Source organism: Equus caballus, chromosome X, assembly GCF_041296265.1.
Source record: "Equus caballus isolate H_3958 breed thoroughbred chromosome X, TB-T2T, whole genome shotgun sequence".
Classification (NCBI taxonomy): Eukaryota; Metazoa; Chordata; class Mammalia; order Perissodactyla; family Equidae; genus Equus; species Equus caballus.
Genome location: NC_091715.1, coordinates 86,660,208 through 86,686,403, shown reverse-complemented (window position 1 = coordinate 86,686,403; position 26,196 = coordinate 86,660,208). Strand labels below are relative to the sequence as shown.

The 26,196-nt window shown below is 32.7% G+C and overlaps 1 protein-coding gene across 8 annotated transcripts in view; it reads right to left on the bottom strand.

The window, feature by feature from the left end:
* Positions 1-26,196, bottom strand: part of PCDH11X (protocadherin 11 X-linked) — a 667,170-nt gene that overhangs the window by 630,362 nt on the left and 10,612 nt on the right. For 4 of the 8 annotated variants that reach the window (XM_023633699.2, XM_023633701.2, XM_023633702.2 and 1 more), the window contains exons 2-3: positions 5,498-5,650; positions 4,742-4,800 (exon numbers count right to left, since the gene is read on the bottom strand). The exons of the other annotated variants lie outside the window; for them this stretch is intronic. In XM_023633699.2, coding sequence (XP_023489467.1) covers positions 4,742-4,784 — 43 coding nt within the window. In that variant the 5' untranslated portion in view covers positions 4,785-4,800; positions 5,498-5,650. The remainder of the gene's footprint in view (positions 1-4,741; positions 4,801-5,497; positions 5,651-26,196) is intronic. 8 annotated transcript variants of the gene reach the window in all.

Below are 26,196 nucleotides of genomic sequence, written 5' to 3'. Positions count from 1 at the left end.
TTTATAAATAAATGAAAATTTCTCCATAAACAGAATAAACTGAGGGACTCCACATAGATTCATTCTTGCAATTGTCTTAATGACCAATACTGATGACTTCAGACAAATCATTCATTTGAGAATTCACATACATTCTAGCAAGATCATTCATTTAAAGCTATTGCTGAAAATATTTGACATGGAAATTGAGACAATCATTCATTTCCCTACTTAAAAATCAAAGTCATAAAAATTTTTATATACTACGTAAAAATAAAAGTCATAAAATATTATATTCAATTATAAACTGCCATGGCAAGATGAAATTAAAAGAAATTTTTATTTAAGATTTTGTTTCATGAGCCATGGAGACAGATTGCCTAGTTTTGAGTCTGTAATCCACCACTTACTAGTTGTGTAACTTTATGCAAGTTTTTAAAATTCTCTGTGACTCAATATAAAATAGAGATAATAATAGATAATAATAATAATAGATAAAATAGAGATAATAATAATAGTGTTATTGTGAAGACTAAATGAATTAACACATATAAAGCACTTAGAACAGTTCCTGGAACCACAACATTATTGTATGTGTTGATAATTGTTGCTGCTGTTACTAAAGAAAATAAATAACAGTGTTTGTATATCCTGCACTCACAATGACAGATACATGAGTCTAATCCTGTATAGGAAAAAAAATGAACTTGAATTCTAGTATTAACTCTGCCTTTAAGTAGCTATCACTTAGGACAAGTCATTTAATCACTCTGTGCCTTATTTTCCTCATTAACGTAAGGAGCATTGGGGTTCATCTCTAAGATCCTTTCTTGTTCTAACATTCTATGATTGAAATAAGCTTTAATCATAAATCTGTGATCATTTGCATAATGAATCTCAATTATGTGCAATGCTATAGCTTTAGAGAATTTTACTTCACCATTCCATATGTAAAGTCAAATTATCTTATTGTCATCAACTGCATATTTCATAAAATTTTAATTGATTTAAAACTGTATGCTTTGTTTTTGGTAGGTAGTGATTTATGGCTGTTTCTAGCTTGGTAACAAATAGCGTTATATAATTTGGAATGGAAACATTGTTTTAAAAGAGTGTTTTAATGACTATTTGCCATTTTCAAGGTTATTTTGGTAATAAAATTTCCCCTCAAAATTTTATGTCTTGGGCCAGTCCAGTGGTCTAGTCGTTAAGTTTGGCATGCTCCGTTTCCACAGCAAGGGTTCAGTTCCTGGGTTCAGACTTACACCACTCATCTGTCAGTGGCCTCGTTGTGGTGGCAGCTCACATACAAAAAAAAAAAAAAAAACAGGGGCTGGCCCTGTGACACAGTGGTTAAGTTCACTGTGCTCTGCTTCAGCAGCCTGGGTTTGTGGGTTTGGGTTTCCAGCGTAGACCTATATCATTCGTCAGTCATGCTGTGGCAGTGATCCACATATAAAGTGGAAGAAGATTGGCATGAATGTTAGCTCAGGGCTAGTCTTCCTCAAGCAAAAAAAGAGGAGGATTGGCAACAAATGTTAGTTCATGGCTAATCTTCTTCAGGGAAAAAGAAAGAAGATTGGCAGCAGATGTTAGCTCAGGGAGAATCTTCCTCAGCAAAAAAAAATATGTATATATATAAGTCCTGATAATATTTTCAAGAAGGATATATTCCAATGACATTTAACTTTCCATATTATTATGATTAGTTTTGAAATGCTTAAAGTGACCAATTTATTCCTTTGATGAAATAGGAAACATATATTGACTCATTGGATGATGAGTTTACTTAATATTTGAAATTTTTAAGAAGGAGTATAAGTTAGAGAAAGTGTGGAGTTATTTTAATTGGATAATTGTAAGATATCTTGAAGCCCTGTAATCCAGCATGGTGTTGAAAATACTGAAGCAAACACATCTTACAAAATCAAATGATTTTTGAAATATTATTTCCAACTAAAATATATCATCATGATTTTGTATTGAAGATGATAAAAATTCAACTTCTGTAAAGTTGATCAATTTAAAATAAAAACATAATTAAAACCTGTTATAGCTGACAACTACAACATTGCACCTTCAAAATTTTCCACTAATTACAGCTGCTAATTTTCAAGAGGCACTGTTAAAGTGAGTCAGATTTGACATAAGGACAGCATCTCCACCTCTTTTTTTAATTCAGAAGAAAAATTTTTTTAAACAAAATATTTCCAAGTATATTGTCTATCCAGCCAGTGCTTTTGTTACAGATTGCTTTTTCTTTTTTTGTTGTTGGAAAATAAATATTATTTTGCAAACATTATAAACAATAACTGAAAAAAAACCACCAACAACAAAACTGAAAACAAAAAAACTACCTGTTACCTATTAAAATCTGTAGACTCTAAACTCTGAGGCTTAGCATTCAAGGTCCTTAATTAGTTCCTTCTAACGTATGCCTGTCTCATTAATATATAATCCATGACCTCCCCTCTTCAGCCAAGCCAACATCCACTCTCTAGCCATACTATTTTCCACATCTTCTCTGGTCATCCAAGGTCATCATCTGCTTCAAGGCATTTCATAACTCATTTCTTCTAAGAAACTTTCACAGATTAACATCACATGGGGAATATCCGAATAAGCATAAGAGTAAGAATAATGTTAAATGTAAGTGCTTAAGGGACCTGTCGTTAAAATATGACAACTATGGAGAAGGCAGTTGGCAAAGTCCTGGAGCAATGAGTTTTGTTTAACTTTAATTTGGAAAATAATCTTATTAATAATTGTTGTGTATCATGTGCATTCACGCAGCACATCCCTTACTCATCTATTCTTTCTCTTTCACTCTTTAAAAGGTGTCCAGATTATTGTTTTGAACTGAATGTCTTGTTTAATAAAAATTTTTACCTTGGTTTAATTTGGCTTTGCTATCTTAATGATAAACCGATACTAAGAAAATAGGGACTGTGCTTCCTAATTTTTTTGTAACTCTGCCCTACTATCCCAAGTTCCTTTGAAAGCACGCCTGGTACAAATATCAGGTCTTTAAAATGTTGTGTGCATGTTAAGAAGCAATAAAGAATAAGATTAAATCAACCTGCCAATGATTAAACTACAAACTGTCTTATTCATGGCAGTTTGTAAACTCAAGCTGTTGGCAAATGTAGTAATAATGTGATGAGCTATGTTCCAATATCTGTAAGGGGCTTGAATAATTTGGGAAAGACTCTGAGGCACTAGAAAAACTTGGAGGAGCAGAGGATTTGGAAGGGGCTGTGGAAGAAACTTGAAAAGACTGGGGGTACTAACAAGAGACAAGGAATGATTTTGAGGATTGGGATGAGCTAAGAGAATAAGAAGTACTCATCGAGTCTAGGCAGGACAAGGAGGGACGGAAACTAACCGGGAGAAATTGAGGTGAATAGAGATGAGGAAACTAAGGAGTGAGTAGAGACTTGGAAAAATTACAGAAACTCAAAATGACAGTGAGGAATTTGGTGAAACTGTAGTGGAACTTAGAATGACTTCAATGAATGGCAGACTTGAGGGACTGAAAAATACAGGGAAGGAGTGGGGAGATTTGATGGATTTGGGAGGTCTTAGGCACCATTGAGAGTGGACTTGAGTACCTGAAGAAAATGATGGGGCGAGAGAGAGGAGGAGTGGAGATAATGGAAGAGAATAGCGAAAATAATAACATGAAAAGTAAACAAAGCTTGTTTAAATCTTTTCTTCCCTAAGTAAAGATTAAAGTGCCTGAGGAATTTTGCATTGACGAGAACTTTTAAGATATTTATTCTTATAGCAATGTGGGGAGGGGGGCACATATTTCACTCTTTCTTTGTGCCACATGGAAGAGAGAAACTGAGAATGGGAATTTGTAACAAAGAACTTAAATACATTATTTTAAAATATAAAAAATATTGCATTATTATGTCACAAGTACCGTGAGAAGGTTGAGGGGCTACACTGGAAGAGAAGTTAATCACTGTCTATAAACTTCAATGATTTTTGAAAAAATTAAAACCTCCCATGACACTTTGAACATTATTTCAAATTTTGTTTAATTAAATAGAATCTTAACTTTTATTTACTTAAATGGAGATTGAGAGGATGGTTTACTAGCTTATTTAATCAAATCATCATCCTACCAGTGCAAGAAATTCCATATATTTATTCATGAGAAGAATCTCTGGTTTGCTAGTTTTGTATATATTTTGTTAAGCACCTTCTACGTATATGTACCAGGCATTGGAAATGCAAAAATAAGGAAGAACAGTCCCTCTACCCAGGGTATTCATAGTCCACAGAAGAAATATTAGTCTTGAAAATAGGTATTTCTGTAATTTATCGGTATATGGATAACTAATGGTCCTAAGGACATCTCTGCATGATCTAAAAGGGCTTTTAAGTCTTCATAGGTTACAATCAGTAGGGTGGTAGTGTTGTATCTTTTCTCAGAATTGATTCTCTAGAAATTGATAACACATTGATGACATATGTGGTTCATCCACACGAAGAGAAATATTTACTATAATTTATGGGATCTTTGTTGTTGTTTTACATCTCTCCCCACATGATATCAATCAGTAAATTGGAATATGGCCTTCCTTCCCCGCCCCCATCCATTCTGACTGTTAACACTTTAAGCTTTACGCAAATCTTTTAAGGAAAAAGAAAAGTTAAAACACTAAAAACGGGAATTCAGATAAAATTTGTACTCCTGAAAAGACCCAGAGGGAGTGTGACTTTTATGGTATTTAACATATATAAGACTCACCTTGAAATATCTGAATTAAAACCCACTTTCGTACAGTCCTCATAGTGCTCTGCAATCAGCTGTGGGGTGGAGGATGAGAAGAGGGAGGGGAAGAAAAAGATCTTTGCCTCCAGTACAATGAAATCAATTGAACCTGAATAAAACAGATGCGCTAAAAAGATGGGGCTTCACTAACCCAATGCTAGTCTAGGTGGGAGGTTACACAGCAGGACCTCCAAGGTCCCTTTAGTTTCAGGGATGCAATGATTCTGTATTCCCTGACAGATAAAGCAGCAAATCATTCACGACTCTGATATATAAGCACAAAATATTCCAGGAATTCAAAATGAGGAAAAGTCACTGTTACCCTTATTTGTCTGCTACGGGAAGCTTACATAAAAATGTCATATCCACTAATCAGGCTTTCCCCCTTGGACTGTTATAACAGGTCTGTAAACCAAACATATAGAACTGGGAATCTGCAGTAGATTTATGAAACAGTAGAATGCACAGATTCAATGTGCTATATATATGGACTAGGTGTGATCTTAGCCCCACTGGCTAGTAATATTTATTTCCTGAAACTGAGGGAAATGATCATGCCTTGAATATTAATCACATATTCTATCACTAAGAATTCATAATTACCTACATATTAAATTTAATTTTCTTCAGTTACGAAACTGATCTTAGCTATAATGCTTCTTGATATTAATTCATACTATCTTAGAGGGGACTTTCTAATTCTGTAAGGAGGATAGCAAAACATTGTCTCACCCAAGCTTGTCAGCTTCTTCACAAGACTATAAAGTTGAGAGCAGCTGAGGCAAGACCTCTCTGGCATGTGATCTGTGGAATGCTTCTTACTCACAAAAGGGTTTTCCTGTAGTAGGTCAAACACTTCGAGTTGGATTTCAAGAAACCACAAATCTAAATTCAACAAGTAGACAACATACGACAGAGGTCCGTCATTACATGGAAGGATCCTCCAATTTGCTGTAATGGCTACAAATCAAGAAAAGGTTAATGATTTTTGCACAATTTTAGATTTTGGAAAAGGGGAAGGAAGGCATAGAAAGCTTGTGATTTCAATAGGATCTTATGGATCTCTCTTGGATTAAAAAACAAAAAGTCCACAATACTTTTGGAGGTAGGGTATGCTGGAGAGGTATTTCCAGGCTTTAGAATAGAAGAAGCTTTTAAAATTTTGGAAGGCCAGCCTACACTGTTGCACTCTTAATTCTAATTAAGTCAGATCTGTTAAAGAATTTAATGTATATTTATGTGGAAATTATGGTAATTTACTACCTACTTATATTTTGATTTATATTGGTGTTGCAAAAAGTTATAGATTAAATGAAAATGTGATCAGAATGGTATTGATTATAAATGTTCCTCTTTGGGAGAAAATTGTTTACATTGTAAATGACTGTAAATTATACTTTTTAATGTGGGAAATGAGAATCCTATGCTTTGTTGTTTTATGATTATGACCTTCCTAGAATTTCAAAGACATGTTTCTCCTATCCACTTCTCCATCAAAACTTTCTAGAGTAGTGCTATCCAATAGAAATTTCTGTGATGATGGAAATATTCTGTATCTATCTACATGATTTAATATGGTAGCCACATGTGACTATTAATCACTGGAAATGTGGCTAGTGCAACTGAGAAAATGAATTCTTAACTTTATTTAGTTTCAATTTAAATTGCCACATGTAACTAGTAACTACCATATTGGACAGCACAGTTGAGAGGTAGTTAATATTCTGTATTTAATTTAAGGTATGCATAAATTTACTCAAGGAAAATGTGTTTTGTTAGGATACTCCATCCTCTTCCATCCATCCATCCAGTTGATCTTCAATTTTTAACCATCCTCACTGTGTGAAACACTGTTAAGTTTATATAATAAAGGAGCTTTACACTATCTTAAGTTTATATAGTGGGGAAGATAAGAAAGACTTGTGCAAGATTAATAATACATTGAATAGGCTAAGTGACAAAGGAAAGAGTAAAGTGTTGTGGAAGTACCAAAGAATGAGAACACTTTTGGAAAATGGGATTAGAAAGATGCTCATGTAAAAAGTAGTTCTGTAAATGTTTCTGATAAGTGGTTGCAAGGTATAGGAAAAAAGTAAGGGAAAGAGACTGCAAGATAAAAGTCTGAAGTTTAGTCTGGAATGTGAGGATAAGGAAGAAGGAATACTTCAAGGCGTTTCAAGTCTGAGTGACTGAAAATGTCAGTGCCAAGAACACATAAGGTAAAGTCAGGAGAATGAACATGTTTTGTACGACAGTGTTGAGAGTAAATAAGAAAATGTATTTTAATCTAAGATCTCCATAAAAGTTATTTGATTTTAAAAATTTATTTGTTGTAAAAGTTAAGAGAGTTAAATTTTAGCCATTGAACTAACTTTATATGTTAATTGTAACTGTACTAATAGTAAATAAGATCAATATGAAGGTCAGATATGCTTAAAGAGGCCTCTAGTAAAGTGTGATCATCAATCATCCATCTAAACTTTCATCTTGGCCTCTATAAAGACTAAAGGTTAGGATAGCTACAGTAAGGGTAGCTTAACACAAATATATGTGAATTTCACTTTAATTCCTGTATAGAATTCTTTTGGGGCAGTGTCAGATAACCTAAGATATATCAAATTTTTTCTTGCCCTAGGCGAGTGCCTTAAATTCCTCAGCAAGTATTTCATTCTGTATTAATCTAAAAGCAAAGATCAAGACACTTCGGGGAAGTAGACATCCTTATAATGTGATATAGGTCACTAATAAAATACCATAAATATAGAGTGATGGATGTATTTAGCGATGGACTTGCTGATGCTCAGATCCATCAATGGTCCTTTTGAACAAAAATTTATTAAAATTATTTAATTTAAATAAAAGTTAACATTTATCTAAGGAGCTCATTGTTCTTTTTGTTTTGATTCTCTGAATTAATGCTCATTATTTTGACCAGAAAATAATTTTTCCTTCCTTTGCAAATAAAGAGAGAATTTAAGATTTCTATAGTTTGAATAAATACGTTTTTAAATAAAGAATCAGGTATTTAATGGAAATACCTAATTAGTTTGAATGTACTTTGAAGTTTATGAGATAGTCAGTGTTGTATCTTTGCCATTAATAATGACCAGGCCTATAATAGGCTAAAGTTATTTTCATAGCTGAATTTTCATCTCTGGATTCATAGAGCTAACAGCTATGGGTGCCATTTCTTTTGAGGCAATTATGATTTCCAGGAATTTGATTAACATGAGTGCTCATTTTCTCCATTAATAAGAAACTTGAAATTTGAGAAGTTGTAGCCCTTTACATTTAATATTTTATGAACTGGTCAGGTGCACTTTATGACTTAGGGGCTATGCCCATGTAGGTAACTTTCTTCCAACTAGAGTAATATGTAAAGATCAAGAGGTTGTGGATATAGAGTTTACCGACACATGGATTCTTAACTCCTGGAATTTCTGCCCTCTGATAAAAAATATCTCTATTAGCTTGTCCACCCCATGGTATGTTGATGGGCAAATTAAAATATTATTTTTATGATCTTTCTCTCTATCTCACACACAGACACACCACTTTTATCACCAGTTAAGAACATAAGTGGCAAATGTCTAAAGGCTGAATCATATTTATCTCCTCTAATCACTTTTGGTTCTTAGTAACGCAACATGTCAATGTGCCTAATTCACTCCAAAACATAATTGTCTACAAGAATAATTTTAATTAGTAATTGACTTGATGGCACATTTATAATACATGTATTTTAAAGGTAGTTGCTCTGAAATTCAACGTGAAGTTGCTCTACAACATGGAAGCCAAAATATAGCTAACTGAAGTTGACCACTTCTCAGAGAATAGTTTCCTCCTTGGTGAATTCTGTTACAATAGAGCTGGGATGGCCAATATTTAATATTTTGTGTTCTATTTTAACACTGTTAGCTGGATGACTTACTAGTAAATTTGTATAATTTCAAAGTGAAGCAAAACTTGCTTTACAGCCTAAGCATATTTATTGTAAGAAAATTCGATAATGGGTGAAACAGCAAATTTCAGGTACAGCGTTAACACAATGAAGTACCTGCCAGGTGTTGAGTCCAAATAAATATTATATATTTACTAACTTTGGTGTGCATTGTACAGAATGGCAAGCGATTATGCAAATTTCCAGGTGTAGGAAAAAAACAGAGGCTGCAGTAATATTAAAATGTTTGAAAGGTTAATAGAAAGCAACATGCTACTTTCATAACTTACTTTCCTCTAGTTAGCCAAAGCACTTTCACCAGTTCAGATAATGAAATTCCGTGACTTTTGTCCTTGAGACTCTGAGGATTTACTAAGAACACTTGGGATTAAAACAATGACAAATCTTCAAAAGAACTGTCATTCATAAGTATTTCCAGGTGTAAGAAAAAGGTATTCTAATGGTTTTAAGTTTAAGAGAGAGTCAAGCAAACAACCGCATGGCTAAAAGAGGTTGACAAGTCTGACCTATGATTTTGCTAATATAGAAGAAAATCACAGAAAGGTGACTGGGGAGAGAGGAAACTAACATATCAGCCAAAGGAAACACACTGCACTCCCTTCTTCAACAGTCTCCACTAGACAACCATCTTCATTGGTTCATTCAAGCTTATGAATTAATTTATGAAGTCCAGACGCTGTCTGCCTTAGATATTGATTCTTCCTGTTCACCTTTACGTCAATAAGGTATACTAAGAAGCTTCTGTTCAAAGTTAAACTATTTGAACTTTATTGAATTTGGAGCATTTATCTCATAGACTCTCCCTGATCCTTAGATGCATAGGTCTGAAGGACCACATCTTTGGTATTTTTTTTTTTTAAAGATTTTATTTTTTTCCTTTTTCTCCCCAAAGCCCCCCGGTACATAGTTGTATATTCTTTGTTGTGGGTCCTTCTAGTTGTGGCATGTGGGACGCTGCCTCAGCGTGGTTTGATGAGCAGTGCCATGTCCGCGCCCAGGATTCGAACCAACGAAACACTGGGCCGCCTGCAGCAGAGCGTGCGAACTTAACCACTCGGCCACGGGGCCAGCCCCACATCTTTGGTATTTTTAATAGTAGAAAACTTTCGTCTTTATTCAAATTTCACGGAAGCTATGAGGAAAATGTTGTTTCCTCTGCTCTTCTGTACATGTTCAGATGTAATAGCGTGAATACAGTTGGTAAAGGAAAACAAGAAGGAATATAATAAACACTAGCCTAAGTCGACATCAAGAAAGTTTCTGAATTTTTTGCTGTTGTATTTTTCCCGCACTCAATAATCGTGGTCAAGTACCAAATTCCACATTGGATATTATCCTTCAACCAGTTTAAGCCTAAAACTAAACTCAAATTTTAACTAGCTTATGCAAATTTAATTTGCATAGAGAAATTTAGTTCTTCAGTGAGATTAAAATTCCCATCACCTGGGTGCCTTATTAGTTAAAAAGTAATAGGGAAATAAGCCCCACAGGTAAGGTAACTGAAATTTACACTCTTTGTGACTTACTTATCATCTTGAGAAAAGTTTTTTTTGTAGTTTCAGATTTCTGTGGGCTAGAATTTTTTAAACAGGTGTACTGTAGAGATTATGACAAATCGTCGTTTAGAGAATTTAAGATGTCTAAGAGAATTGTCACAACCATGAAAGGTGAGAAACATTAAATGCCCATTCTCTCCTTTTCAAACAAAACAACTTTTTTCTAGTAGAAATCAAACTCTTTAAGTGGCTGTGCTTCAGCAAACACAAGACATTCCTTCACTTTCATTCTCTTTATTCTTCTACTAAGTGTTATTTTTAGCATACCTCAAGACAAGGGGATAAAACAGAAATATTTGGTCCCCATTTTCAAAGATTAGTAAATCCTTAGAATATTCATTATAAGTGGGTCAAAACATTTAACCACATGTCATTACAAAGGCAATCAATTTAAATCAAGTTTGAATAGCAAACTTTCTTCTCCCCCATCACTTATACAGTCCTGCTGATCTCCCCACTTTATAGTCCTTAAATTATTCACATAAAGTGTACTAAATTATTCAGGAAAAAGTCCTAGGCAATTCATTTCTCCAATGTCACTTTCATATTCCCAAACTTTGTTTTCATTTTATTTTGGGGGGTAAACATTCTGTTTATTTTGCTCTATATCTATTTGTCCTGATCACTTATTTTAGTGCGAAACTACTGTAAATACAATACATGTAATGGATGAACATTTTTGTGGTGAATATAATGTTTCTATCCTAATATTAGAACCTTAAAATATTTGAAATTCCTTTTTGAGATAAATTACTACAAATATTGATTTTAAAAATACACACATATGCATGTACATACGTATATGTAAATATATATGTAATATGTATATATGAAATATACAATATCTAGATCACAAGGATCAAGTGTATAGTTTTAAAACGCCAGAAAACTGTATGATGAAACTACGTTTTGGAGACAAACAGAATTTTGAGTCTCAAGAATTCATCTTATGTGTATATTTCTTTATTGGGGGAAAAGCTGGGGCTAAAACTCTGCAAAACAAATATCATATTTAAATATGCTGTTATAAGCATTTTTTAAATAGATTAAGTGAATAGAAATAGAATCAGTGGAGAAAGAAACTTAAATCTGATTATCTTTTATATTCACAAAAAAGTCTTCCTTAGAACAAGGTTTGGTGTATTCATCATTTTTTAATATACCACAAAGGGAAACTGCACCTTCTAGACGTAACGACAGCAAGTGATTTTATCAGTATTTTTGTCACTTCAGCTTTCATAAATGGAAATTGAGTGTTTTTCTTAGCCACTTTTCTGTAGGTTATATTTACTAGTTTTCAAAACCTCTGACTTTATCATGTTAGAAAATGAAAGATAGGGGCTGGCCCCATGGCCTAGTGGCTAAGTTCAGCTTAGTGGTTAAGTTCGGCACACACTGCTTCAGTAGCCCAGGTTCGGTTCCAGGACAGGGAGCTGCACCACTCATGCTGTGGCGGCAACCCACATACAAAATAGAGGAAGGCTGACACAGATGTTAGCTCAGGGCAAATCTTCCTGAAGCCAAAACAAAAAAAAAGGAAAATTGGCAACAGATATTAGCTCAGGGGGAATTTGCCTTGGCAACAAACAAAGTAAAACGTTATTCTTGGATCACTCTCTAGGAGTGAGTAAAGTTCCTCAGGAAAATTAGTCTTTCTGAGGAGGATCAAGTAATGTGTCTTTTACCAAATGTCTTTTATCATGACATTTTATAGTATGCCTACTTATAATTATTATTAAATGAATCTTTTTAAAACTTGCATACTTAGCTAGGTTATTTCAACATCTGGTGGTTCAAAACTAAAATATTTTTAAATATTCAAGTTAACAATAAATTATTACACTGTAAACTATATCCTCTTTGACCAGACAAAGTGGTCAGTTGAGAAACAAAGTGTCATTTCAGGCATAAAAGAAAGGAAACCCACAACTGCATATATGTTGACTGAGTAGTCACTTGAGAATGATGAAGTGACATTTATTTTAAAATAGAATTTTCTCAGATAAATCAATAATACATTACTAAAAACTTATCAACAACAAATTTAAAGTAAATTTAACATTTGATCTAATAAATTAATGATATTTTTAAAGTCTCAATTTTTTTCTGAGTTCCTCACTGGTTAATTATAAATGACCAGAACCACTTTAAATATAAGACTGCTATTTCATGTTTTGTGGTATTTTTGCAGATAAACAATATTCTGAATTGCCACAAAAATCAAAATTAAAAATGACATAGTTTAATGACATAAGATTCTTTAAAACAGTTTCGATAACATTTAAAAATAATCGGGATTCTAATTTTACTAAGAGTGTAAAAGACTTGCTTTTGGTGAAAACGGAGAATGTATCACATTAACATTGCTTAAGCTGTTAAGAACGAATATTCTTTATTTGTACTGACTACTGTTGGCAGCACTGCTGCCAACTCAAGGTGTAAAATTTCCACTATTTAGCAATCACTAGGCATTATCAGTAATCACACTATCGATATATGATTGAAAAAAATCTAGAAAAGTGAAGATCTTTCTACTCAGGTCTTTTGAACTCCTACTTCCAAGATTGTTTACACTCTTGTAAATTCCCAAAAGTCATAATCCCATGAAAATAAAACATAAAGGAAATAAAGATCCATGTTTCTGCAAATTATTTTGGTGATGAATATCTTGATACATTTAGCAGTTAGATTCATCTTAATACAACTTCTACAGTATATCATCAGTTATTAAAATAACAGCAGCTATCATTTTATTGAATTTTTATGCATGCAAAGCACTGTGCTAAGTACGTTTAACACAACAATCCTATGTATGTACTGTTATTGTTACTTCCATATACATATGAGGACATGAAGCTCTAAGAGTTTAACTTGCCCAAGGTTTCAGAGTTATTAAGGTATGCAGCTAGAATTTGAAAGCAGATTTTTCAGACTCTAAAGCTTAAGCTCTCAACTACTATAGAGAATTTATACAAGACAAAATATGTTTATGTGTTCACTTATACTAAAACAAACAAACAAAACAGAATCTAGCAACGTCTTGGAATTAGAATGTAGATAGAGAGTATCGAGGGGGATCACCCAGTAAAAAGTTGATCTGTATGAAAATGTAACATTAGGAAAAATGGGAAAGGTACTTAATGGCAAACGTTTTTGTTAATTTACTTTTCTCTTAGGAATCAAATTTTCTCAATTTTCTGATAATAGGATAAACAATTATATGGGGGTCTCCTTTCGTGTGTTTCTATAATCCCTATTAAAGTACAAACACTATAAATCTTTTGTAGGAGGAACTAAATACTATTTTTTCATCCAAACACCTATCTTCTTATTAGAAAAATGTTTACTCATTCAATAAGTAATTGAATTGGAAAACAGATTTGCTTGATGCTACATCTGACTGAAATTGATGTTGCATAATTGGGTAATTTGCACTAAGGACATTTAATGAAACTATGTTTCATTTTTGGGAACTCGTGAAAATTAGATCAGAACGCCCAGCTTTACAAATCTTACTTTCTCCAGAATCATGCATTATTCATAAAGATTTCTCCAACACTTATTTTTGCTTAAGCCTTACGTAATGATCTTGACAAATCTGCATATATGAGGAGTATATTCAGGAAATATCTCCACAGATAACATTATAATTCGGGAGTTATTAGCAGAAAAGCTGTGATTTCTCCCTTTCAGTAAATCTCCTGGACTCTGGCTTTTGATTATTAGGTTGAACCATATGAAATTGCTGATATTCAACCATTTTTGAACTTAAAAATAGCAACTTTGTATAGTCCTACTTCATATATTCTAAGTATTTGGCAAACTTTCCACTAATATTCAATTCTCTATATAAATCACTATATCAAAAAAAGAAAGATTACTTCCAAATATCTGAGGAATATGCAAACTGGGTGTGCAGAAAAGCTTATTTCTTGCAGGTGGACATTAATGAATAAGTGGAAATTATCAAATGTATGGGCCTCTTAATAACGTTAACTTTGATGAGGAGTGAGCAGCAGGATGCTTAAATAAGTAAAGAGAAATGACTTATTTGAGAGTTGATAAGGCAAAGCAGACAATATAAAAGGTGTGTCGGTGAGAAGCAGAAAATAAAGGGGATCAAAAAATGTGAGTTTTAGACAACAGAATTAATTGAACCTAAACTACCTACAGTATACTGTACTAACATAGGCAAGTGTAAAGAAAAACCAACAAAGGCAATACAAACACATGCTGGAAGAAAATAAAGAAAATTGCCTATATTTAATTTGGTAGATTTGCTCTGCAGTGGAACACAGACTGTCACTAACAACTTGGATACACATGTTACACCATCTCTTCTAATGTATGCAGGGATAACACGTGCATGTGTATGATTGTCCTTTAATCATAGACGATGCTCTAAAGGACAGGAAGAGTATCTGCCCCACCAGAAGGTAGACCAGTTTTCTGAATTCCCTCAGTTAAGTATTTTCTCTAGTAACCACCTCTTCAAGACAGCACATTGTTAACGTATCCGTGTGTTTTTAAATCAGTCAACGTTTCATTGTTTCATTTATATAAAGTTCTTTAACATATTTTAGCCTCCCAGATTCTTGCATTTACCTTAACTTCTTTTACTTATATTGCTGTCTAAGTGTGACTGTTAGTCATATGTGACACCCTGGAGGACTGATAACAAATGCCGTTTTTAATACAGTCTGAGAGCCTGATACTTAAAGAGGCTATGATGAATCCATTTAGGCAGTAAAAATCTCTTAGCAAAACAAATAATTGATGTTAATGTTATATATTATGTTAACATCACATAAAATTTTAGCTTTAATGTCACAATATTACTGGTTTTAAAATATGTAATTTTTCTATACGAATTTACTTGGTAGATAAAGTTTTAAAGTATTTATGTCATTCCAAATGAAAGTAAAATGTGACTTTCACTAATGAAAGTTTATTTCATTCTGGAAAATCATGCTTGGCTATTTCCTTCACTTTGAAAATAATCAAGGATTTATCTACAATTTCTATGCACATGTTTTTCAATCAGCGTATGTTGAAGAAATTTCTGTTATTCAGGTACAATATGCAGCCCATCTTACCTTTTGTTAATAATTAAAAAAAGGAAAACCCTCATTGCAACTTTAGAGGCTCTTTTATATTGACTAACAAAAGTATGAAATAAATGCTTCTCCTTAAAACCTAATTAAGTTTTATTTGTTTTTGATTCTTCTGAGTTGAATAAGTAACCACCCTACTTATTAAAATCATTTTATTTGAAGTCCAAATGGGATAGTTAACATTTTTAAGGAGTTTTTGTGTTTTTTTAAATTAATGACTTTTTAATTTAGACTGAATATTCCTAAAAGTTAAATATAAGCTATTATATGCCTTAAATTAAATGATCAACTGAATATTTTTACGATAGGATTAGTCTGTTTTGGTTTTGCCTTTTTTTAAGAGTCAATGCTGGCAGCAGAAAGGGTCTTAGTTTTCAGAAGAAAGCTATTGATGACTCATATGCTAGATGAAAAACAAAAGGGTACATAAACATAATGTTACACATAGAGAATCACTAACTACACCAAAATTATTTATCTCATATCACCTTCGTTCAAAATGCTAGTCAAAAATATCTATGTGTTTATACCTTTGTTTCATCAGGTTACATTTAGATATATAAATCAAAGTCTTATTCTCCCTGGCATATACTATTTTATTGTGCATCTCCAAGACAACCAAGCACAAGCAAGGGGTCAAATTCACAATTTGGGGTACATATTTGCCTTAAAGAGCCCAAGAACATATTCCTAATTGTAAATTTTTATTTTCACAAAAAGGATTTTTACAAAAAGAGGTAATTTTTACAAAAAGGATAATAAAAGGGATTTTCAAAATTTTTGGCGTAGATGCATGTGTAGAACAGAAATAGAAAACAGAAGGACTTGCAGTAAAATATTTTAATCTGTCAACGACTCAGTTTATGAAGAAAGAGGCATGAAAATTCAGTGAATGAACGGAAAAATACAGTAGAAGAAAAAGATAAGAGGATGGAATTGGAAGAGTCTGAAAAGCATTGGGCAAAAACCCTAAGGAGACATCAGGTCAATTTCTCTACTGTGTGAACTTGGTAACGTTCTCTGACTAGGAATGTGGTGATGTCTGTTACCAAGGAGTCAACGTGCTGCTAGTATGGAGGCAATAAAAGGCGTTTGGAATTGGCTATATAGATGAAAACTTAAAAGATCTAGTTTGATTTTCCTTGATTAGCATTTATAATAATTTTAAGATTTTGTTTAGGAACGTGTCTAATCATTATATTGCTATTTATCTAATCAAGAATATATGGGCATACATATCCACATATGCCTCTCCATAGCTATTAACATCTAATACATGAATAACATACGGATATCATAATTCTACAAATATACTTGCAATAATGTTTAGAAAAATATACAACTTAGTTATGTACCATTTCATCTGGTTTTGTAATGTTATGTCTAATACCCAATTTTTAAAACTTATTTATAACCAATGTTTGTGATCATTTATGAATATAAATACATAATATTTGAAATATTTAAAGCTTCTTATATTTCCGTTCTATTCTTCCAAGTGATGCAATCTTTTTCATGTCTTATGACTTATTTGCACAGTCTCAGAAAAATTGTTCAATGGCCATTATTTTTATTTCACAACCAGGAAGCTGTTTGGGTAGCTATGCAGAAATTCATAGTAAGTCAAGTGAATGGCCAGAATTCTGTCTTCTCTTGTGAATCTTTAAAACACCTTATTAGGTTCACTTACATTATTTATCACACGATATCAAAAAAGTTTGTGTTTGACTCTTTATAATAAATAGTCTCTTAGTGACTATTTTACACTCACTCTTGTTAGCCTAGCACAATGCTTCAAATAGAAATGGAGTCACTCACTCAACAGAACTACATATGTTTATGATTTATTATTTAACTTAAGGATAATAGAAATTCTGGTGTGATATGCCTTTTTAAAATCAGTCAGAAAATACCATAATTTGTGTCTAGGAGGTCATGGTTAATTCAAACCTCTATTCAACTCGATGGAATATTCTTCTAAAATTTCTGTTTTAAATTCCTATGCTGCAAGATTTTTTTCAAAAGAAAACAGTTCAAGAAAATATTACAAAATATGGAGTAAGTCAGAAATAAACTAATCAAAGTCTCTGGAGAAGAATAGGGTTTGTTTAAGTATTAACTGGTGATATATGATAAGGAAACTATAATAAGTTGTGCCAAAATATTTATTTTTTAAAATGTTTTGAATATATACATAATTGTGATTTATTATACAACGTCAGTTATTACACATATTAAAGGAAGAAATAATCCATCTTAGTAAAATACATACCAACGAGAACTGAATTCTTACAGGACCATTGCTACTGGTGGTAATATATCCTAATATCAGGAAGATAACGTAAGTTCTAGAAAATAGGTTCTTCTCTGTGAACACTAGAATTCTCAAGTAACAAAGTGACATTGAATATTAGTAAGAGAAGTACAATTTTTAAACATTATTAAAGATAAATTTATATTTGTCTATGTATAATTTTAAAGCCTTTCTGTGTCATAAATTTTAAAACATATGAGTGTGTACTTGTATTTTAGAAAAGTGGTTCTTTTTTTCAAGATTTTAAAATATTGCTATAGCAAAAAAATGCATAATGTTTGTCTACTGGAATGAGAGTCTACTTAGGTAAAACTTGCCCATGCTAAGCTTCCTTGCTTGTATTTGTCAAGCAGAGGCATCTTTGTTCATCTGTGTTCTATATTTGTGCTGCATTTGCATCATTATTTCGCAATAATAATGTTAATTATTAAAAAAAATAAGCCCAAGAGAATATATTTTAACTTTTACTAATCTTTGATCAATACCCTTCACTCACAGTTTTTCATCCTGGTTCATAAGCCCTAGGATATGATTAAAGAATAAGGAATTGCTGTACTTTGAAGTAGAAATACAGACTGAGTTGTTTAGACAGTAAGACTAATGTCCAGATAAAAATAAAACTATCAGTTAATTTGAAAAAAAATCGGTTAAAATAATTAATTGAGTCAACTAAATATGATACTATGCAGATGGATAGTAAGTAAGTTCAATTCTCCCTTTGTAGTTCAAGAGAACGTTAGTGATTTAGTTGTTTAATGCTGTGAGACATATTATCCCTTTAGTATTTATCCCAGCACTATGGATCAGGATTTCTGAATAGAAACTAGAACTGAAAGTCATCATTTTAACTTGGGATTGTCCAAGCAAATCCATTAAAAATCAAAATGGCTACATGCCTCTAGATCAAACCTGTCAAATTTCTAATAAAATGAAATAAAAATGCAACAATCTTTGATGAGAAAGATCATAAGCCGAAGGACCCACAACTAAAAGATACACAACTATGTACCAGAGGGCTTTGGGAGAAAAAAGGAAAAAAAGAAAAAAGAAAGATCATAATCCGTTTATAATTTTAATTTGCTTAAACTGATTATATAATCTACAACAAAGAATGGGATTATGCAAAGGGCAAGTCTAGGTTTTAAATTAGACCCGTAAAGTGTATGTGTCCACTTTTCCAAGCTGTAACCGAATTGTTAGACAGATGATTTTATAGATTGAATATTTCTCCTACAATTAAGAGGTCCAGAAGGAAGAAAACCTTAGTATTAAGTTTAACTGATGTAGTTTTTTTGTTTGCGCAAGGCATTGTGTTCTACAGCTGTAATACGGTTAATAAAGCTGAGAAATGGATATAATATGAAACATTTGTCTAAAGAGAAATAAAAATAAAATATCCATGTGCATAGTGTGAAAATAAAGGAAAACCTCATTTAAAATGGAGTCAGGAAGCCCTGAAGGGGGAGCTCTCACACATGTACCGCTCATTACAGTCTACATAAGCAGGAGGTAGAAGGAAGATAACGAAGTCTATATGTATAGAATTCTTCGTATAAAATTTTCTTGGTCTTGACTTCTTATCCATGATGATAAGAATGTTACTTTTCTTCTAGTACAAAAGAGGCCATTTTTCACATGGGAATTTCACCTGCTGCTTTTGAGCAACAGAAGGCAGATCCCTCCCTTTCCCAGCAACAATGCTCTAAGGAGCCCTGACAGCCAATAAGAAACCGCCAAGACCTCGAACTCTTGTTCTTCTTCAGAGAACTTTTATTCAAACCAACCCTTCCCAATTTCCTCCTAAAATCTAATAAAAGTAGGCGTTCCCTTTGTCTCTTTGCACTTGCCTATGGCACGCCTTGGTTTGCTTGTCCCGAATTGCAATTCCTCTGCTATTCCCCAATACATTCATTATTTTTTGAGCTTGCCTCAGTTTACCTTTTTATTTAGGTTGACAATAATCATTATTAATATCGTTGAATAATATTTTGAAAATGTAGACAAAAATAAACTTCTATTTATCATTGTGGTTAAAAAACCTGGGCTGTGAAGTAAAAAATATCTGAATTTGATTCCTGACATGCTGGTTTACTATTTGTGTAACACTTTGGGCCAGTCTCAATTTCCATATTTATAATATGGAGATGATTAGAATACCTCCTACCTCACAGGAGTATAGATATAGATGTCTAAAATAAAGATAATTAAAGAACAGAGGAGGCTTTTGATTACTTTGGGCCAATGGAAAAAATATATATAGTGATTATCAAGTGTGCAAAAACAACTTTCGTGGGTAACTGTGCATTTATGTTTTAACCTTAATCTCTGGTTAAATAGTTGACTCTGGACTTTTCAGTTTTTGGGAACTTGTTAGTTTTGAGAATCAGTTTATCAAGTAAGCCTTTTCTAGAGGAAGAATTAAGAAAATGCTATTGACAATTATTGTCCCCTTTTAGTCATTTAACAGTTTCCCTCTTTACCTGTTTGTCTCCAGCAGCTTCTGAAAGGGAGAGATTCTTCTATGTTGGTTGAATTTTTTACCACATAGCTAACATTTCAAAATTTATCTGTACAGTAGTTCCAAAATAGGCGTGCTGTTACAAAAAAACTATACCTAGAAATTTTCTCTGGAAATCAAATTAAGTTAAAGACATTCATGTTATTTCTTAAAAGAGTTTAAGAATATATGCTATGCAGAAGGAATACATGGCTCTGGTAAAAAAAGGAAAAAAATTGTAGACCCACAACTATGAAAGATAAAATGCTGTCTTTTCATAATGAAAGCTCTTTAAATTTAAAAAAAAAAGATATACTTTTAGTTATGTTGAATAAATCTTCATTCAAATGAATACAACTAAAGCAAAATAAACTGAGATTTCTGGCTTTTAGACTATTTCCTTGCATTTAACCAAAAGCTGTTAATTTATATTTTGAAAAACAGCATGACCTTTGAAGATGTGTTTGCTGAGCAAAAGTTTGCAACTCCATTCCATTAGTCTATTAAAAGCTTAACGTGCTAGACATTTTTAGCAGGAAAGCAAACACCTTTAAAATAAACAGGGAAAATATTTAATTTTCTGTAAATAAGCAAAGCATAAGTTTGATAAGTTGGATCATTTGTAGTGTTTATGGAACATTAAAACTTTACATTAAGGTAATTTGGGGTCCTAAGTTACAGGGACATGCTATTAAAGTTAAGATGACTATAAAACTGTTCGTATAGGATTTATTCAAAGCAAAATTCTTGGATTCAAGACAGAGATCTATGTTGCAATACAGCAGAGTATTATAGTGAAATTTCAGTAAAGTTTAAATTGCAGCATAAAAACTTCATGTAGAAGATGAATCTGACATTCAAGATGATAAATTATTTAAAATATGTAGTACTGTCTTATAAAATTTAGATTTAATTTAGAAAATTTATCAATGAGTTAACAAGTCTTTAATTTGTTCAAAAAGAGCCACCATTTTTAATACTTCATACGCTTTTGTTTGGTATTTACTACACAAATCTATAACCAAAATTAGCCCTTTAGAACATTTCAGGCTGCATGATTATTACATATCTAATTTTGTGTTATTTACATAAGCCCTTTTACTTTGGTAAAAGATGTGACAGTATGACATAGTGAAAAGCACACTGGCCAAAGAGATCTAAGTTCTATTCCAGACTGTCACTAACTGGCTTTTGTGACCTTGAGCAAGTCACTTCAAAAGGAAAGGAACCTTCTGGAAAACAACAAATCTTAATTAGATGTAATTGATCACAGTTCACATTGAAATAGTATTTGTGTTTTATTAAGTTACTTCAGAAAAAGTGCAAATTATACACAAAGAGAAAAAGATCTCGGAGGATCACATTTCTAAGCAAAAAAAGAGAAACTGAATAAAGATTCAAGGACATTGCATAACGCCTATGAACATGTATTTCACTGAAATATGCTTACTTTCTCTCTTTGGAGGCACTAATATTAGAATAAAAGGAAAATCCCCAAAGCAAACAAATTAAGGGTATTTTCTTGAAAATACTGCTAGTTACGTGTTACCTCAGCATACTGCTAGTTCCTAGAGGTTGAGTATCTCATCACAATTTGCATTTTTTTCTGCAGAGAAATGTTAACCCTAACCTAGCTTCTATATCTATGAAATACCTCCCTTCTCTTTCTTCTTTCATTAAAACTGTCAAATCACTGCATAATTCCTAGGATAAGTTATCTACAACCAGTGACCAAATCTATACAGTATAGTGAAAAGCTCGTGGAATTCATGGTTACTCCTAATTAACTTGGTGACCTTAGCCAAGCAAGTCATTTAGCTAATTCTGAACTAGTTTGATTCTTCATTTGGAGAAAAAGCAAGAGAAGGGGGATTAAAATGTCTTCCCCACCTAACTCACAGGGATGTTTGGAGTGTTAGATGATTATATGTGAAGTCTTTTGTCAAGTTCAAATTCACAAACAAATATTTTATGTAGAAGAATTGTAGTTTTAAGGAAACTGTACAACAAGGATAATATTTGTCCTTTATATTCAGTAGCACTTTGGCAGAATATGTGTCATCGTTTATACTTCTAAGTCTACTAATTATCTCATGAGATTCATTAAAGAAACTAAACAGGGTTTGCTTCTCTGACAACAAAAGATATTTTTGTAATACCTTCTAATAATCTAGTTCTTCCAAGGGAAAACGAAGTGTGATCTCCCAATGGGTAAAACTATTCACCCCACGTGGTTCACTACTATAACAAAAATCTATCTTACGGAAATGCTTGAATGTAATTTAAATAAAATGGGAAACCTGAAACCTCCCAAAGTTCTGGGTTGCAAGGATTGCCAGCACTTAGCCAGAGCAACACATCTTAGTTTGTTATTTAACATTCTATATCTAAGCCAACCCATAGCCATAATAGATTTTTCTTTTTTCACCAAAATACTCTCCCTCTAGACCTATTTTCTCAAATATTTTTATCTCCACAGAAAAAGAAAACTCTTAGGAACTTGGCTCTAGTTTCTGAGCCTATTTAAAATTAGAACTAAATCTTCATTTTTTTTCCTAAAAAGGCTTATCAGATTTATTCATCCTAGTACGCCTTTCTTGTTCAACTTGATCACATCCTTATTTCCTAATCCACTATGACTATTGTATCATTGTATATTTATGTTACCATATGTTTTAAATTACCAAAGTCAGGGATATTATCCTAACTGTGCCTAATAAAGTTCAATGAGTGCTCACCAAAATTTCTAATAAAATTCAAAACTCCTAAAAGATTAAATACAATAAATATATTGTTAATTTTTTCCTTTGAAATATATCCTTAATCGTATTTGGACCTAAAATTGTAGTACACACATTGGCTGATGGAATGAATTTTGCTCCAGGGATGATAAGAATAAGGAGCTAGTGCTGTCTCTGACACTTAATAGGCATGCGACCTTTTTTTTTTTTAAAAAAAAGAGCCTGTGTCTCTTTCTCATATGTCAAAATGGTGTAGTACTTGTTTCACAGGTCTGTTGTGAGATTCAAACGAGATAAAACCTGTAATACCCTAAAATAGAATGAAAACAATTTTTAAATGATAACGTAACTATTCATGTAGTTAAAACCAGATGGTAGTGCCTTTCATAGTTATTGAAAGGTGCTATTTCAGGTACTTCCTTTAGATTTAATGTAAAGATTCATGACAAATCTACTTTGTTTTTTAAATTAACTGGTTAAAAAAAAAAAACTCAGTTGTTTCAGTTACCACCAAAGCGTGTTCCTGAGTGATTTAGTTACTATCATTAGCGTACGGTATAAGGAATATATAAAGCGTAAACACATTTTCAAAGGAAATGTTAAACATTATATTCTGAGTGTGTTCCATATCTTTGAACGATGATGCTTACTTGAGTTGTCAGTCTTCATCTTGGAACCTAATCTTAACTTGGAATTCTAATCTTTTTCTAATGAATATAATCAACCCAATTCCTTAGTAGTGCTATTACAGTCATGTTTCACATAATGACTTTTGGTCAACAACATATACATAATATAACGGTGGTCTCATAAGATTAGTACCATATAGCCTAGGTGTGTAGTAGGTTCTACCATCTAGGTTTGTGTAAGTACACTCTAGAATATTCACACGACTACTAAATCTCCTAAGGACGAATTTCTCAGAATGTATCCTTGCCATTAATCGATGCATGACTGTACTAATTTTTGCCATCCTATCATATAATTAGCAATTATAAGTACTTCAATATTTAGTGTATGTTATATGTCATTATCTACTGGCTAATTATGCTCAATCTTTACAGTCATCTCTTTAAAATATTTACTAAAACTATGTGACTTATGATTAAAATTTTGTCCAGTTAAACAATTTTTTTCTATTTAATATTTCCAATACTAAAAAATCTCCTTCTATTAAGATGTATTCATACTGCCTCTCAAACAGGGAAAATGAGAACTGACTTAAAGTTATGTAGCTGGATTTGATTACTCTGACAGCATTTTTAAAAATATTTTTATCATTTCTAATATTTGTTAGATTAGTCCAAGAATTATCTCATATTTTTTCTTCCAGTTGTTATGACCCTGATTTTTCACATTGTAGTCAATTTTATGTAAGTTTTGAGTTGTAATGCCATTGTAAATTAACTCAATTTTTTCTTATTCTGTCTTAAGGCATGAACAGCATATTTTCATAGAACTGATATTTCTACTTTCTATAAAGTGAGTTTCCATCTCTAGTCTTTGAAAACATAATTTGAAGAAATCTATTTGTTTTGTGTTCTGTATATCTTCTCTTTTTTGTATATTTTAGAATTTCCCCCTCAAAGAAAAAAAGATATATGATATTTTGGCTGCTTTACATGCCTCCTCAGGCACATGGAAACTGCCTACGCTTAGCATTATTAAATAATGTTAAGAGTAATGAAATCCAAGGCAATTTTGGCAGACACCCAAGTTCATTTAGCACTTACAAAAACCATTTTAATCCAATTGGCCCTTTAGCTCACTGGGATCCTCAAGTTGCCACCAAACAAGCTCTGCTGTTGCTATTAAAGTATCAGAGCTTAGAAAAGACTAATACAGTTTCACTGGGAAGGCGGGGGCTTCCGAATCCCAACGCCACAATTAAGACGTGAATCCTAGTTATGAAGTGACAACTTCTTTAGTTGTTTCCCTAACCCTGCTGGAACCACATTGTGCCTGTTAAAAAACACAGTTTAAACACTTCAACTTGACTTATTTCAATAGCTGCTTTGAATTTTCTTTGTTCTAATGTGACACTGGTTCCATACCAAGATAAACTGTGTATAAAGAAATGGAACTATGAAGATTTCCTAGACCGATTGTGAATGAAAAGTTCACTTCGATTAAATGGCTATTCTGCTGTCGTCTAAGATAAAAGTCTAGGTGTGAAGAAAGTAGTTAGGCAGCATGGTGTCTAACTTACCATTTGTTCCCGCTTTGAGGAAAGTTTTGGGGGATAACAAATATAAAAGAACCTCTACCGAGTCTCTTTTGTTGTTGTTGTTGTTGCCCTGAAAAATGTCAGACACTTGTTAAAAAGATAATAAAAGTAATGTCTTCAAATTAGGTAAGTGAAAATTTAATTGGTTATTTTATTCGGAAATCTGGATGATTAACTGATATGTTCATTTTAAATATTTCACTAACTAATATCTTCGAGGATCTATACTATATTAAACTACTCAGAATTTTTGGATCTCTTTGGAAAAAGTTTAAAAAATATTGGTAAGCTATTGACACTGTGGCCAATGGTTTTCATTTTTGAAATGGTATAAATGTATGTATATAGTGCTTGTAAAATAGATTTGAGTATAAAATGATCAAGCAACTGGTTTTTATTCTAGTTTCAACTAATCTAGTTACACCAAAAGTTAAAATCAATTTTAATATCCAAATGCAATAATTGTATATCATTTTTTTTTTAAAGATTTTATTTTTTCCTGTTTCTCCCCAAAGCCCCCAGGTACATAGTTGTGTATTCTTCGTTGTGGGTTCTTCTAGTTGTGGCATGTGGGACGCTGCCTCAGCGTGGTCTGACGAGCAGTGCCATGTCCGCGCCCAGGATTCGAACCAACGAAACACCGGGCCGCCTGCAGCGGAGCGCGCGAACTTAACCACTCGGCCACGGGGCCAGCCCCTGTATATCATTTTAATTTTTAAAAATTTTATCCTTTGCAAAATAGCTACATTATTTTTTTTAATCTATCTTTGTCTTACTTCACCTTTTTCATGCTTGTTTACCAGACCAGAAATTATGCCCTTACTCTTCAGCGTGGTTTGAGGGGTCGCAGCGTCTATATCCCAAGGGACTTGTCAGAAATGCAGAATTTCAGGCCCCACCTAGAATCTACTGAATCAAAATTTGCATTTTAACAAGATTCCCAGATGACTGGTACGCACATTAAAGTTTGAGAAGCACAGGAATAGAATATAACTTCCTAGAAACTGGAGTTCAAAATAAC